This window comes from Myodes glareolus, chromosome 6, assembly GCF_982192425.1.
Source record: "Myodes glareolus chromosome 6, mMyoGla1.1, whole genome shotgun sequence".
Classification (NCBI taxonomy): Eukaryota; Metazoa; Chordata; class Mammalia; order Rodentia; family Cricetidae; genus Myodes; species Myodes glareolus.
Window position 1 is genome coordinate 96,055,655 of NC_142031.1, and position 15,428 is coordinate 96,071,082.

Here is a 15,428-nt window from a genome sequence, read left to right on the forward strand (position 1 = left end):
TTGTGTGTGTGTGTGTGTAATAAGGCAAATCAAATCCAGGATCTTATATGTGTTAACAAAGCTCTCTACTATCCTTAATTCCCAAATACTGTGAACTAAATGAAACATTAAATGTGAAACAAGAACATTTCCTCCTGTTATAGTGAAAGATAGTGGGAAAGGAGGCATTGCTTTTACGTTTCTTTTACAAAATATAGTCAGGCTTGGTGGCGCACACCTTTAATTCTAGCATTGGGAAGGCAGAGGCGAAAGGCTGTCTCTGAGTTCCAGGGCATCCTGGTCTGTATGAGCTCCAGGACAGCCAGGATCACATAGAATCTGTATCAAAAATCAAAACATATATATGTATGCAGTTTTTTATTACTTATATATAATAATATGTAAATCTATTAATATAATGCTGTTTATGTTTTATTATGTAAATCTACTGTACATTTTTAATTATTTTGGTTTTGAAACAAGATGGCTTTGTAGCCTAGGCTGACCTTGAATTTGCAGCACTTTTTGCCTCATCCTCTGAAGTGCTGGGATTCCAGGTGTGTGCTACCTGGCCAGACTTACTGTGTAATTTAACTAGAGCATAGCTCTGTGCTCATGTCTGCTTCTGCATTCCGTTTGTTAGGATTCATTTTCTCACACAAGTACATAGTTACAAAGGGAGGAGCAGTTCCATCACCTTTCCCATTAACTGGAAATGTTTTCTTTAATACTAACCCAGGACACAATAGAAATAGTTTCTTGAGGGTCAGTGCAAATCTTTCAAATGATGTTTTATTATACAGTTTAAAAAATGTTCATATTACCATCTGAAGTATATTGGACTTAATGTTCGCTTGAGAGCTTAAATTATTTTCTGTACAACAAATACGTCAATTGTTTTGCTTGAAATATCAGGCTTATTTGATTTATTTTGGAGAAAATTTCTTCCAAATACCTACTATTTGTGTAGTTATTTTTTTGAAGTGACAATTGTAGTTCATGAAAAATATGTCTAGTTCAGCCCTCAGCTCATAATACACAGGTGATTTTTCCTATGATATAATGTTCATCTGCAGAAATGCTTTTTGAATCTGTCCTCATATTTGAATTTCTTTTGTCATGCAACGTTAAGATGTATTCTTTAGGGTCAAGATTTCTGGTGAAATTTGCCTTAAAAAAGAAAAAAAAGCATTGTAACTGTGGATGGACTACTGGTGCATGTTGGTTTCACTGCCTTGAAGGCTGGGCCAGCAGTTTTACTTACCCTCATGTCTGCAGCTTAGGTGTGATCAGCAGTGAAGAAAGCAGGGACCTTCCTTTTTTACTATTAGGGGATGAGTTTGAATTGTATACTCCTTTACAGGGTCTCAAATGTTGTTACAAATGTACGGTTCACACTATGATAATTGATATGATAGACTTTAAAGGGCTATTTGATTTCAAGCATGGGAAAGCATTGGGAAAGCTTCACTGAGTAATTGGTGTTTAAGTTAAACCAACCAATCAAAGGGAATGACAACATACAGTTTTTAGTTCATCCAGGACCTGTAAGACCACTGTATTCATTGATGTTAACAGTCAAGGGGAGGTAAAAGGAGTACAAGAAGTTGCTAGTTCATTTGAGCCTTTTAAACCCATTTTAGGAATAGGAAATGGGTAGTGTTTGTTGCACAGTCTTGAAGACTCGAGTTCTGATCTCCATAACGCCTGTAAAATCTTGTGGGGTGGTGTGCCTCTGAAATGTAGTGCAGGGAGTTGGGAGGGTGGATGGGGTAGAGACAGGAAGACCTTTGGACTCGCTGGTTAGATAGTTCACCTGAAACTAGAGCTTGTTCTTTCAACTGGAGACCTAGTCTCAAAAAATAATAAAGTGGAGAGACTGTGGAAGATACCTGGTGTCAAACTCTGGCTTCAACGTGTCCCCTCATTCTGCTTCTATGCCTCTCACACCCTGCCCAAACCATCCTCATACACTAGAGGATTAAAAAACACCCAAAAAAATCTCACTTATTTTAAGGGGTTTACTTGATTTCATAACCGTGAAAAGCCAGGAAGGATTTTTGCTTGTTTGTTTGTTTATTTTTTCAAGACAGGAATTCTCTGTGTATCTCTTACTGTCCTGTAGCTAGCCTTGAACTTTGCTTTTCCCTGCCTTCCAAGTGCTGGGATTAAAGGAGTGCACCACCACAGCCTGGCTCAGGAAGGACTTTTAAAATAAGGGCAAGGGTGAGGTGGTGCACACCTCTAATCCCAGTATTTGGGAGGCAGAGGCAGACACCTCTGTGAGTTCCAGGACAGCCAGGGCTGTCACACAGAGACCCTGTCTGGAAAACCAGACAGACAAAGATGAGTGGCAGTGAGATGATTAGATCTGAGTTTCCAAAGATTACTTTGGGCTGTTAGAAAACTTAAAAAATGGGGCATTTCATTTTGACAGTTGTAAAGTCTTTCCTGGCTGCTAACAAAACTAGCTAAAATCTGAAATTCAACAGGCAGTTAGGCAGAAACTTGAATTTATATTTTTCAAAGAGCTTTGCAGGGCAAAGAGTAAAAGCTCATGACAGTTTTAATCTTCCATTAAAAAATTTATCCTCCCTGTAAAACATCTTTAAAAAGTTACTTATGTTCCATTAGTTGGAATAGTAGTTAAAAAATATGAGGACAAGTGCTCATAGACCATATTCATTTATAGTAATTTTGCAGAGGTGAGTTCTCAGGAGCTGTAGTGTGTGGACTGTGTTTCTTGGAAAATGTGACACCCTGCCATCTCTCTGATATTTAGTATTAAAGGTTTATTCTTCCAATCTAGTAATAGTACTGAGGTTAATTTTTTTAAAAAAAGACTAAATACCCTGCAGTTAATTAAAGAGAAGGGGCATAGGTTTGCTGACTTACCTCCTTTCGGCCATTGCAGCTGCTGTGCTGTTTATGGAGGAAGAAATACGTGAACTTCAGTGTGCCTTGTTAATTTTCTTTTGTCAGCACTTTAGCTAACACAGAGGCCTTTTTTGAGGTCACTGTTGTCTTAATGTGCACCTTTTAACTGTTTCAGTAATGTCTACCCTTCTGTATATCATGTATGCCAGTTTTAAGGATTTTGTATTGATAGCACAGTTTTTTCTTGTTTCTCTAAATCAGTTCTGGAACTGCACTAGACTGATTGTAGGTGAATTTTTACCATGCTGGAAAGAATTTATTAGGAAAACTTCTGGTTAATTTCCATTGGTGGGGGTTCTTCTGTATAGAATGGCTTGATGAAAGGTAGGCAAAGAAAGCACCCAGGCCTCAGTTGAAGGCTGTTAGGCTCCCAGAAGACCGTTTCTGGAGCAATGCTCAATGTTACTGATTAATTTTTCTGTGTAGCCCTGTTAGTCCTGGAACTCAGTGTATAGACCAGGGTGGCCTGAATTCACAGAGATCTGCTTGCCTTACCTCCTGAATGCTGAGATTAAAGCTGTGTGCCACCACACCTGGCCAGAGACTGTCGGTTTTTAAAAGTATCATTTATACTTTAACTATGTACCTTAGAGTTTTCCAAAAGCTTTTTTTCTCATAGAAACTGATTCCTTAATGAGAACCACACCCCTTCGTGTTGAGTTTTTCCTTTCCCTCCCTGCTCTATTCTTGCTTCTTCTTCCTTTTGTTTTGTAAGTGAGGTCTTAACTGAGTTGCTTTGGCTAGCTTTATGCTCTTGAGCTCAACTGAATGCCCTGCTCTAATCTTCTGAGTATGTAGACTATAGACTTGTACTGTTGTCCCTGGTCGAATGTTGTTGATTTTTAGTTCATGTAATCCCTGGCATTAAGCAAGTGACCTAAACATTCCCAAGTTATAATTTTATACATATTTCACATTAGACATCTTAATGTCTAATTTATTAGTATTTGTATACTGCTGATAGAACAGAATGGTATCTCTTGGTTTAGTTCATTTAATAATCTGAATTTGACCCTCCTCTCTGATGGTCCATGTGATAAATATGGATTACAGTGCTGAAGAGATGGAGAAGGGGGCTGGAGAGATGGCTTGGCAGCTGAGAACGTTGACTGCTCTTACAAAGGTCCTCAGATCAGTTTCCATTCTCAAAAGATGTCTACAACCATTTATAATGGGATCCTGTGCCCTCTTCTGGTGTGCAGACATAGCACTCATATATATAAAATGCATAAATAAAATCTTCTTAAAAAGATGGAGAAGAGAGAGGGTAGAAGAGTTTCTTACTCTTTGGTCTTAGGATAAAATAGTTTTCTGTGTGATTTCTTCAAATTTTAGGCCCTTGAGAATAACAACCCCAAACTTCCTTATCTCCTCCTTCCTTCTCCAACTTTAAGTGATGCATATTTTTTTTTAAAAAAAGAAAGTTAATTTTCTTATCTTAGTAATAGATTTTGGTTGGTTCATTGATCTGTCCATCCATCCATCCATCCATCCGTCCATGGGCATCGTCTCACTGTGCAAACCAGGCCTGCTTTTGCTTTGCCTCCTGTGTGCTAGGATTAAAGATGTGTCTACCTTACCTGGCATTGTTTTTCTTTTAGAGATAGGATCTAATTTTTGTAGACCACGCTGGCTTTGAATTCCTAATCATCCAAGACCCCTAAGTGTTGGAATGTAGGTGAATGCCATCACACTTGGTACAGTAATAGACTTTTGTCAAAGCATATTGCTACAGCACACAGTCCTTGTCCTCCAAACATCTGACAGTGAAAGAACTAGGTCTTTTTTTTCTAGATATATAAGCCCATTACCTATTTCCTTCTTTCTCAGTTTTGCAATTTGTGGATCTATAACTTATTTATGTTTGTATATGGTATGATAAGATTGGTTATTTGAATTTTAGAAAACAGAAAATGATTATTTTCAGAATTTAGATTGTGGGACAAATTTGGATGTTTGATATGAAATAATAGTAAGCTAATTTTAATTTTGTTACTGAGACAAAAGGATTGTAAAGATTGTAACTATTATGTAGCCCAGTTATTTTCTTTGAATAGTCTACAGTGCAAATCATACATTAAAAAGTTGCTTTCTTTGATGATGACGTATATTTGAATGAGAATAGAGAAAGTTGATTACATAGAATTCAACTAGATGTCCTATTTCTTAGCTACCATAAAATAATGTCAAAATAACTTTGTTAGAATGCTTCTTTATAATGCTGTTTGAAATAGATATTTAGAAATTTGTATCAATATTTTGTTCTATTAAAAATTTAGAATTTTAAATTTTATAGCTGAAATATTCATACTAACAGTATGCTTTGAAATGTGTCTAACTATATATGTAGAAATGATTTTATGTATAGCATGTTATAAAAATTTATAACTGGCATTCCCAATTATTAGATATAAATTCAGATGAAAATTGAGGAGTAAACCATCAAATCAACTCTGACATGGAATTCCAAGGACTGTGTGCTTAGCTTGCAGAAGTCTTATTTCCTCACAGTTCTGGAAGCTAGAGCCTGGTGTCACGGTGCCTGGGAGGGTAGAGGTTCTTGCTTTGAGGCTGCCAGGCCCCCTCTGCATGACTATTAGGCGCGTTCTTGGAGTCATGTGTCGTGGTCATGTCCCATGTGTCCTTCCACTCCTGACCCCAGGATCTTGTTATATATATAATCCTGCCTGGCTAGAACCTACTATGTAGCCCACGTTGGCTTCAAACTTGGCAGCAGTCCTTGCCTCAAGACTCCCAAATTCTGAGATTATATGGGATACTATTCCTGGCTCTGAAGTCTTTTTATATAAGTTTATCAGTCACATTGATAAGAACCTCATTCTGACTTCATTGCTCTTGAAAAATTTATCTTCAAATTGGTAGTCAGATACAGGAAGTTGGAGCTTCACTATATGAATTTTGGTGAGAACATAGTTTAGCTCTTATGTTCATAGAGTGTAGTAAATGTAGGTAGTCAGCATGGAAAAACAAGTACAATTACTTAATAAGATTTGTGTAGAAGTACATTTGTTCTGTGTTTCTGTTATGTATCTCCCAGCCGGAGAATTTTCATCCTTGGGCCCTCCCACCATGTGCCCCTGTCTCGATGTGCACTCTCCAGTGTGGATATATATAGGACTCCTCTGTATGACCTTCGTATTGACCAAAAGAGTAAGTATATAGAAACCATGTAGTTTTCAAAAAGCTGAAACTTACTTAATCAGGATCGCAGTTTAATTAAAACATTTAGAGATACAAATACCATAAATACTATTTAATTAAATTTTTTGTTGTAACTAATCTGAATAAACCAGACACACAAAAGTAGAATTTTCCTCATAACAAAAATCTGTCATAGGCACTTGGCTCCATAACATAGTGGTTACATTTATATTTAGAGAAAAACTTTTTTTGTGTTGCACTATGACACAAGAAATTAGAATACATGATAACCTGATGAAAGACTCAGCAAGTTGACTCTGTTTTTATGTGTATCACTTTTTTCACTTTAAATTATCGTGATAATACTTTCATTTCCTCTCATTTTTTATGGGAAAATTATTCTATAGGTTTTGAGTCTCTGAAGGGTGGTATAGAAATTTTAAATACATTTTGTTTTAACATGTATTATTTATTTAGTTTTTTTGTGCATATGCATGTATACATACATATGTGCTTGCATTTCTGTGGGCGTGTGTGTATGTTGTTGCGTAAAGGTGCATACATGTGCTTTGTGGAAGCCTGAGGCTAATGCTGGGAGTCTTCCTTGATCACTCCAGCTGATATACTGAGGCAGTGTTTCTTGCTGAATTCAGAGCTTGCTATTTTGGCTTACCTGACTTGACACACACACACACACACACACACACACACACACACACACACACACACGTGTATATATGTCTGTCTGTCTGTCTGTCTGTCTGTCTATCTATCTATCTATCTATCTATCTATCTATCTATCTATCTATCTATCTATCTATCTATCATTTGGGGATTCCTTTCTTCCTCTGTGTACTGAGGTTATAGATGGAATGCCACACCTGCCCAGCTTTTTGCATGGATTCTCAGGTCCAAACTCCAGTCGTAAGGCTCATGTGTTAAGCATTTTACCTGCTAAGACATCTGTCTAGCTCCTATGTCTGTTGCATTTTCCTCCTAGGGTTCCAGAGGTTATATTTTGTGTGTGTGTGTCTTCTCTTGTGAGTGAGTGCACATTTGTGTTTGTATGCTGTATGTTCCTTTGAGACTATGTCTCACATTGGCCTAGACCTCACTTAGTAGGCTAGGCTGGCTGACCCAGGTGCCCCAGGGATCTGCCTGTCTTCACTTCCCCTGAGATCTTAAGCGTGCATCACCATGTCAGACATTTTTGTCTGGATTCTAGGATTCTAATTCAGGTTGTCATGCCTTCTTGAAAAGCTTTTTATCCACTGAGCAGTCATCATCCCAGTCCCCAGTATCATATTTTTGTTTAGTTGTTTCTTATGCACTATATGTAATGTAAAAAGTTACAAAACAGTATACAGAGTAGAACAGTAAATATTAATATATTTCTTACCCATGGTTTACACTGGATTTTGCCTCCTTCTGTCTCTGTATAATAACCACCTTTCATGAATTTGGGATTGTATCCTATAGCTCAATAAATTGTATTTTAAATATGTAAGAGATGCTGTTGTTTTGTTAAAGTTTGCAGTAATTTACATTAAATAAAATGTATCATCTGAGAAAGAAATGTTTAATTCTCTTAGGCCTTATTTGGGCCTTGATTTTTATAATTTGAGGTTGACTCATAGAATATTGGCAGTTTGTTATTTGAATAGATATTATTTGTTAAACTAGAATATTGCCTTCCTGATTGAGATGACTTAAGGGACACACTTTCCTTTTTTGTTATTTTTCATATTTTTAGATTTGTTTATTTTATTTAATGGGCATGAGTGTTTTGCTCTCATACATGCCCATGCACCGTGGGCCTGCCTAGTACCTGAGGAAGTCAGAAGAGGACTTTGGATTCTCCCTGAAACTGGTTGTGAGCCACTGTGTGGGTGTTAGGAATTGAACCTGAAGCTAATGCTGGGAGTCTTCCTTGATCAATCCTGCTGATAGACTGAGGTTGAAGTATAGGTCATCAGAAATATCTGGATAGCTAGATCATTTTAAGTTGTTTAGTACTGTGGAAGATTTATGATTTCTGCCATAAGTTAAAGTTTGAATTTTGGGAAAAATAGTATTAAAAGTGAGAACTTTGTGTTGTTCATGTGGTAGATACATGAAGTGAAATAAAACTGTACAATTTATTATAAAAACAAAACAAACCTAAAAAACTTATTAATCTTATGTAAATAGCTGGTGATTTTTCTATTATAGTAGGAATTCTAATGAGCTGTTTTGGCTAGAACATTTAGATTAAAATCCAGAGAATGGTCTAGAACTAGACTCTATTTTAGAAATATTAAAAGGAACTGATGAAAATATACTGTGTTCTATCCAAATGGTAAGTCTTTATATGCATTATTTTATGTAATAAAATTAGTCATTGTGCCTTCACTTACAATAAAAAAAATGAGGTATGTGAAGTATGAGGTGCTTTTGTTTCTTGTCATAGCTTATAATTTTGTGTTGCTGGGTGGGAGCTCATAAAATAAGTATATGCATTAATATTTGTTTTAATATATTTTGAAATCTTTTTAGTTTACGGAGAGCTATGGAAGACAGGAATGTTTGAACGCATGTCTCTGCAGACAGATGAAGATGAACACAGTATTGAAATGCATTTGCCTTATACAGCTAAAGCCATGGAAAGGTATATTGATTAATATAAGGAATCCCAGAGAAGTTATAGATCTTAATGTTTTTGGAATTATTTTAGCCTGGGATAATTTGTCAGAGCAAGGAGATTAAAAATTTCCTCATTTAAAATGAAATAAAATCAGAGGTTTCAATGTCTTTATAAGTTGATTTTTAACTAGTTGTCTATTAAGGTTGAACATATGAATTGATCTGATTTTTTTTTTTTGTAAGGTGAAAATTAAAACAACAACCCATGTGTGTGTTTGGGTTGATGTATCTTGGTTTACATGGTAGCCAATAGACATTTTGATATCTTAGGATAATCATTATTTTGTAGTACAATGCTGTAATTGTAAAACTTCAAATTTGGAAATATCTTTGAAAGTCACTCTTTAGAATTTTGTAAAGGTACATGAGACTCTTACACTTACCTGAGCATGACGGTGATGATGTTGCAGTGCCTGCTAAAGGTCTTCCTGTGGTCAGGTGCTCCTGGGTGCGAAGTGAGTTCTCTACAATATGCTTCAGTGCCCACTTTTTGCCCAACACATAGTTGTTGATTTGTTTGGTAAAATTAAGCATAAATTGTCTCTAGAATTTTCTTTTTTCAGTGCCACATTTGTTTGCTTTTAATTGTTTAGCTGGGTCATTTGGGCTTCTTTACTTTTCCTTAAGAAATGGGCTTTCAGGCCTGGCATAGTGCAAGCCTGTTGTTCTAGCATTTGTAAGGCTTGAGGCAGGAGGATCATTGTTTGAGTCCAATGTGGACAATACTGTTAGACCCTGCTACCTACTAAAGGGGGGAAAAAGTGTGTGAGTGTGTGTGTGTGTGTGTATTCTGTTTTGTACCTGAGTTTCCATTTGGTTCACAGTGTATTAGTTTGAAAGCCCAGAGCCTCATTCAATGTTTGAGTTCAGACTGACGAAGTGCTTTATAGGTTGTCTATATATCAAATATTAAATTAAGAAAAAATGCCACCTGAGATTTGTTTTGAGACTGACCTTTTCTCTTCTTTGGACCCTAAATTATGGTTGATAGGGAAGCTCTTTAGCCTGAAAGGCTGTGCAAGCTTGTGTTCCTAAGTTCTTAAGAAGGGAGCGTAGAGAGGCACTCCATGTGGTGGGCATGAGCCCTACTCTATTTGCCCCCATGCTGGCTGTTTGCTCTCTCTACCTTTCCTTTATCTTTATTCTTTTCTTTTCTTCTTTCCTCTCTTCATTCCCTTTCATTCCACCCTCCTGCCTTCCCTACCCTTCCCTTTTTTCCCTTCTCCCCAATTTTTCTTCTTTTTCGTGTATATGTGGTGGTGCATGCATGTGAGTGTGCAGGTATGTATGCCATGTGCACACATGAGGAGGCCAGAGAGAATATTGTGTGTCTTCTTCTCTGCATTTCTTTATTATTTCCATGAGGCAGGCTTTCTCGCTGAATTGGAAGCACACCATTTTGGCTAGGGTGACTTCTGTTTCTGTCCTACTGCTGCAATGGCAAGTACATGTAACCATGCCTGACTTTTTTACATGGGTGATGGGGATTCAAACTCAGGTTTTCATATTTGCTCAGTGAGTATTTGCTCACTGAACTGCCTCTTTAGGTCCCCACCAAGTTTTTTATTTATTTATTTTTTTGATAGTCTTCTACCATCTGAAGAAGCTAGTGATGAGTTCTTTTCAACCCAGAAATCCCTGACTGTGAATTTTAACAGGTTACCAAGCTTATGATTTCCCCTTACACGTTCTGGTATGTGTTTATTTAAAAAAAAAATAAAAAAGCTAGTAACGCTTGAAGTATTTTGGTTGGAAATCTGCCGATCCACTGTTCATTTTGCTTATTTTTACTCTTCTAAGTTACTTCATGTGACAGTTTTGAACCATTCTGCCAGTGTATAGTGTCTTTTACACTTGTGGCTTCCTGTAGCAGTTCTTACAGTGTTCCTTCAGTTCTACGGTCATCTTTTTCTTTCATCTTCACTTTACTCTGTGTGACAAAGGCCTCTGTGAGATGTTTAGGTATCTGTCTTACACTAAACTCCTCATCCAGATAAGAATGTTGTTTCCCTCTGTGTCTGTTTTGCACAGTGAACCATGTCAGCATGTTGTCTTTCTGTTTTATTTGCTTACTTACTTATTTATTTACTTATCTGTTTTTGAGTTGGGAGTTTGGTCAGAGGCTGTGGTGATGACTTGTCTGCTCTGTTTTCCGCTGAGGCACCTTGGTATGGACTGGAGGCTGCAGAGCCTTCCCACCTTGGAGCTGTGATGCTGATGCCTTCTGAGGCTGCACAGTTCTCATCTTGCTCTTCATCCACTTCCACCTGCCTGTCATCTTACAGGCTTTATCTCTTCCTGTGGGATAGTCTTGCACTTTAGGTTGGCAGTTGAAGGTAGCAGTTGTGCAAAGCTGAGACTTCCATGACTTCATAAATCTAGGTCTGGAACTGGCACAGCTTTACTTCCATCATGTTCTACTGTTCAGAGCAATTTACAAGTCTAAATTCAAAGGAGTAGAAATGTAGTCTCTACATGTGATGGGGGAAGGACTTTGAACCTGGAGGTGGGAGTCACTTTGAATGGTCATATTTGCAGATGGTAAAGTTGAATAGCTCTTTCGATGATAAGTAATTCTGTTTTTCTTCCATGATAATTCTCTAGTAAGTTCTCTGATTGGAGCAGCTAGTTTATACCATATCCCCTGTGCCCAGTATAAGCCCTGGCCCAAATAATTTCAGTTATTAGTTATGGGAAATAGATAGCTATTAATTGATTTAAAACTTTTAAATATAGAATCAAATACTCTTTAAGAAATGATTTTTATATCATGAAGTATATGCATGTTAGTTTTCTTGCTCCATGTGATTTCACAAGAATTACTAGTACAGTTGTGGTGACAGCACATGCCTCTGATCATAGCATTTGGGAGGCTGAGGAGGGATGACCACGATGCTTGTGAGTTTTGTTGTTGTTTGTCTTTGTTTTGTGAGACAGGATTACACTCTGTAGAAAAGGGTGGCTTGGAACTCACAGTGGTTCTCTTTCTCAGCCTCTTGCTGGGATTGTAGGTATGAGCTACCACACCTGGTTTACTTTTTAAATCAGTCTTTTAAAGATTTATTTATTCTTACTTATGTGTATTGGTATTTTGCCTGCATGTATTTCTGTGTAAGGGTGCCAGATCTCCTGGAACTGGAGTTACAGATAGTTATGAGCTGCCATGTGGGTTTTGGGAATTGAATCTATGTCCTCTGGAAGAGCAGGCAGCCAGCACTCTTAATGTCTGAGCCATCTCTCCAGCCCCTAAATCAGTTTTTTAAACATTTAACTTAATCCCCCCCGTTTTTATTATTACAAATATTATATGATTTTTTAAAAAAGTGATTATCTAATGTATTATTTATAAATGTATTTAATTCTTCTGTTTTTATAATTCTGTTTCACACAGAGTCCGTCTGTCCATTCCCCCCTCCCACACACACACATACAGGGTTTCTCTGTGTAGCCTTGACTGTCCTGGAACTTGTTCTGTAGACCACATTGGCCTCAAACTCAGAGATCGGCCTGCCTTTGCTTCCCAAGTGCTGGGATTAAAGGCATGTTTCACCACCACCCGGCTTCTGTTATCTTAGACTTAAAAAAGGATGGTTCATTAGAGCTTTTGCTTAGTTTACATGTTTAGTGTGTGTGTTTCTATACATGTATTGTGCAGGCATTTGCATGTAGTGATGGAGACTAGAGGCTGATGTCTTTCTTGATTTCTCTTTATCTTGCTTTTTGAGACAGGGTCTCTCATTGAACTCAGATTTCAGTGCATGATTGAACAGGGGGGCCATTGAGCTCCAGGGATCTTTTCTTTGTCTCCCCAGAATAAGGGTCACAGATGCATATCACATGTCTAGCTTTTTACTTGGGTGCTGGGTATAAGACTCAGGTCTTTATGCTTTGCATCAAGTTCTTTACTGACCAACCTGTCTTGGCAGCCCTCCTTGGAGCCTTTAAAACAGTGGGTGCCTGAGCTGCAGACTAATAAATAGTGCAGTACCTGCCTAGATGTTCAAGTCCCTGGACTCCACCCTGCACTGACTGGGAAAAAAATACTGTAAAGAAGAAAACATAAAATGACTCATGCTATTGTGCAGCTTATTACTCTGATACTTAAAAATAACAATACTTGATTTGAAATTTTAAATAGTGTCTTGAAGGATAAAATGAACAGTGATGTCTCTCTGAGTCCCATTTAACCTATTTATCACGAGTGAACATTGTTAACAATATACTAACATGTGCATATAAGTTTTTATGCATAGAATTTTTTCCTTCCTTCCTTCCTTCCTTCCTTCCTTCCTTCCTTCCTTCCTTCCTTCCTTCCTTCCTTCCTTTCTTTCCTTCTTTTTTTTTTTTTTTAAACAGGATTTCTCTGTGTAGCCCTGGCTGTGCTAAGACTCACTTTGATGGACCAGACTAGCCATAAACTCAAGAGAATCACCTGCCTCTGCCTCCTGAATGCTGGGGTTAAAGGCATGTGTGACCGATCAAGCCTCATCTTGTAGTTTAATGCCACTTAAATATATACACAGAATTGTTTATTTGTTTAGGGTTTTTCTAGTCAGAGTTTCTCTGTGTATCCCTGACTGTCTTAGAACTCAGAGGTATGCCTGCCTCCACCTCCCAAATGCAAGGATTACAGGTGTGGGCCACCAGCCTCGCAACCATCAATTTTTATTGATTATAAACCTACAATCTTTATAATGCAATTCATAACAAATAGTGCAATTCATAACAAATTTCATTATCAAACACAATTAATTGATTTTTGAGGAGTTAGGATATGTAAAAATTATATCTTAAAAAAGTAAACTTTAAATTATTATTAAATCATAATTCCTGTGGAGGGGATCTGTCGTTGTTTTGTTTGGAGTTTAAATTTGATCAACTTTTTTTTCCCCATAGTTACTACTTTTTTTGTTATGGTTTTTATACTTTAAAGTTTTTAATTTAAAAAATGTGCACAAGTAATAAGAAAAGTAGGATTTAAAGGGTTTGATTAAAAAACATAGTATTTTGGGGCTGGAGCATTCACTTATAGTTAAGAGCACTTGTTGCTCTTATGGAGAAACTGGATTCAGCTCCCAGCACCCATGTGGCCTTAAACAACTGTCTGTGACTCCAGTGTTTGACGATCCAACATCTTTTTCTGGCTTACTCAGGCACTGCATGTTCAAGGTTCACAGACATTCATGCAGGCAAAACACCCATTATGCACATAAAATAAAAATAAATAAATCTTTAAAAAGCCTCTAAAAACAAACAAACAAAAAAACTATTCATAGCTGGGCATGTGGTAGTGTATACGCCTGAAATCCTAGTATTTAGGAAAACAAAGATGGGGAAACCTAATCTGCATGGCATAGCAACACTTGTCTCTGAAAAAAACTAAAACACAATCATCACCAACTAACTATTCAGGTTCCTTAAAGCATATGCTAGTTTTGTTATTGCCGTTGTTTTGGACATGGACAACTTGGAGCGTGCTCTTTTTTTAAAAAAAATATTTATTTATTTATTTATCTATTTGTTATGCATACAATATTCTGTCTGTGTGTATGTCTGCAGGCCAGAAGAGGGCACCAGATCTCATTACAGATGGTTGTGAGCCACCATGTGGTTGCCGGGAATTAAACTCAGGACCTTTGGAAGAGCAGGCAATGCTCTTAACCACTGAGCCATCTCTCCAGCCCCATGGAGCGTGCTCTTAATGCTCTTTAATCTTCTGCTTTGATTGGCTCTTTCCAATTTTAAAGGTTCATCATGGCTAGGATTGATAATGTTTTGGAGATTCTTATAAAACACCCTTATTTTTGCATGGTCTATTTAAATAATGAAAGCTGTTATTTATCGTTATTGTGTATAATATTAAAACATGTCTTGTACAAGTCTGTATGTCAGCGTATTGTTTTGTAAGTAGGATTTTATTAGCAACCAACCACACCCAGGAATTCGTTTACTGTCTTTATCTTTTGTCCTTCTGTAATAATATTGGATGTTTTTGTTCTGGATATCGTATGGCCCAGAAAACTTAAATGTTTTATGGGCCCTTTACAAAGATGTTCTCAGCAGGGTGGAGGTAGCCCACACCTTTAGCCCCAGCATTTGAGAGGCAGAGTCAGGCTGATCTCTGTGAGTTGGGGCCAACCTGGTCTACAGAATGAGTTCCAGGACAGCCAGGGCTACACAAAGAAACCCTGTCTCTTGAAAAATCAATCCCACCCCCACCCCCGGAAAAGAAGGAAAAAGGAAAAAAGATGTTTCCTAATCTCATGGACTAGATGAATTACAGTTTTCGCTCTTAAAATCCTTGGTTCCAGTGTAACCGACTTTTGTGACTGGTGTGAGGCAGAAGGTGTATATTTCTTTTGGTGGCAAAGCCTCATTCATCTTTATTTGAATGAGTAGGTGAGAATCTTTTTATTTTTATTTCATTTTTTTAAAAAAATTCTGTTTCATCAGATTTGTTTGGTTAGTGTTTTCCATGAGATTTAGAACATTTTCAGCAACTGTTCTTTCCCTTTCCTCTGTTTAGGACTGGTGCTAGTTTGGATGCTTCGTATTGTCTTAAGTTCTCCAATTCTCTTTATATTTCTTCAGTATTTTTTCTGTTCAGATTGGATAATATTTTAAATTAATCTTTTTTTCCCATCCCTTTAGTTTAAGACAAGGTTTTC

At 37.2% G+C, this 15,428-nt stretch overlaps 1 protein-coding gene across 3 annotated transcripts in view; it reads left to right on the forward strand.

The window, feature by feature from the left end:
* Positions 1-15,428, forward strand: part of Memo1 (mediator of cell motility 1) — a 90,535-nt gene that overhangs the window by 49,088 nt on the left and 26,019 nt on the right. For all 3 annotated transcript variants that reach the window (XM_085691248.2, XM_085691247.2, XM_085691249.1), the window contains 2 exons: positions 5,975-6,087; positions 8,614-8,725. In XM_085691248.2, the coding sequence (XP_085547374.1) occupies positions 5,975-6,087; positions 8,614-8,725 (225 nt within the window). The remainder of the gene's footprint in view (positions 1-5,974; positions 6,088-8,613; positions 8,726-15,428) is intronic.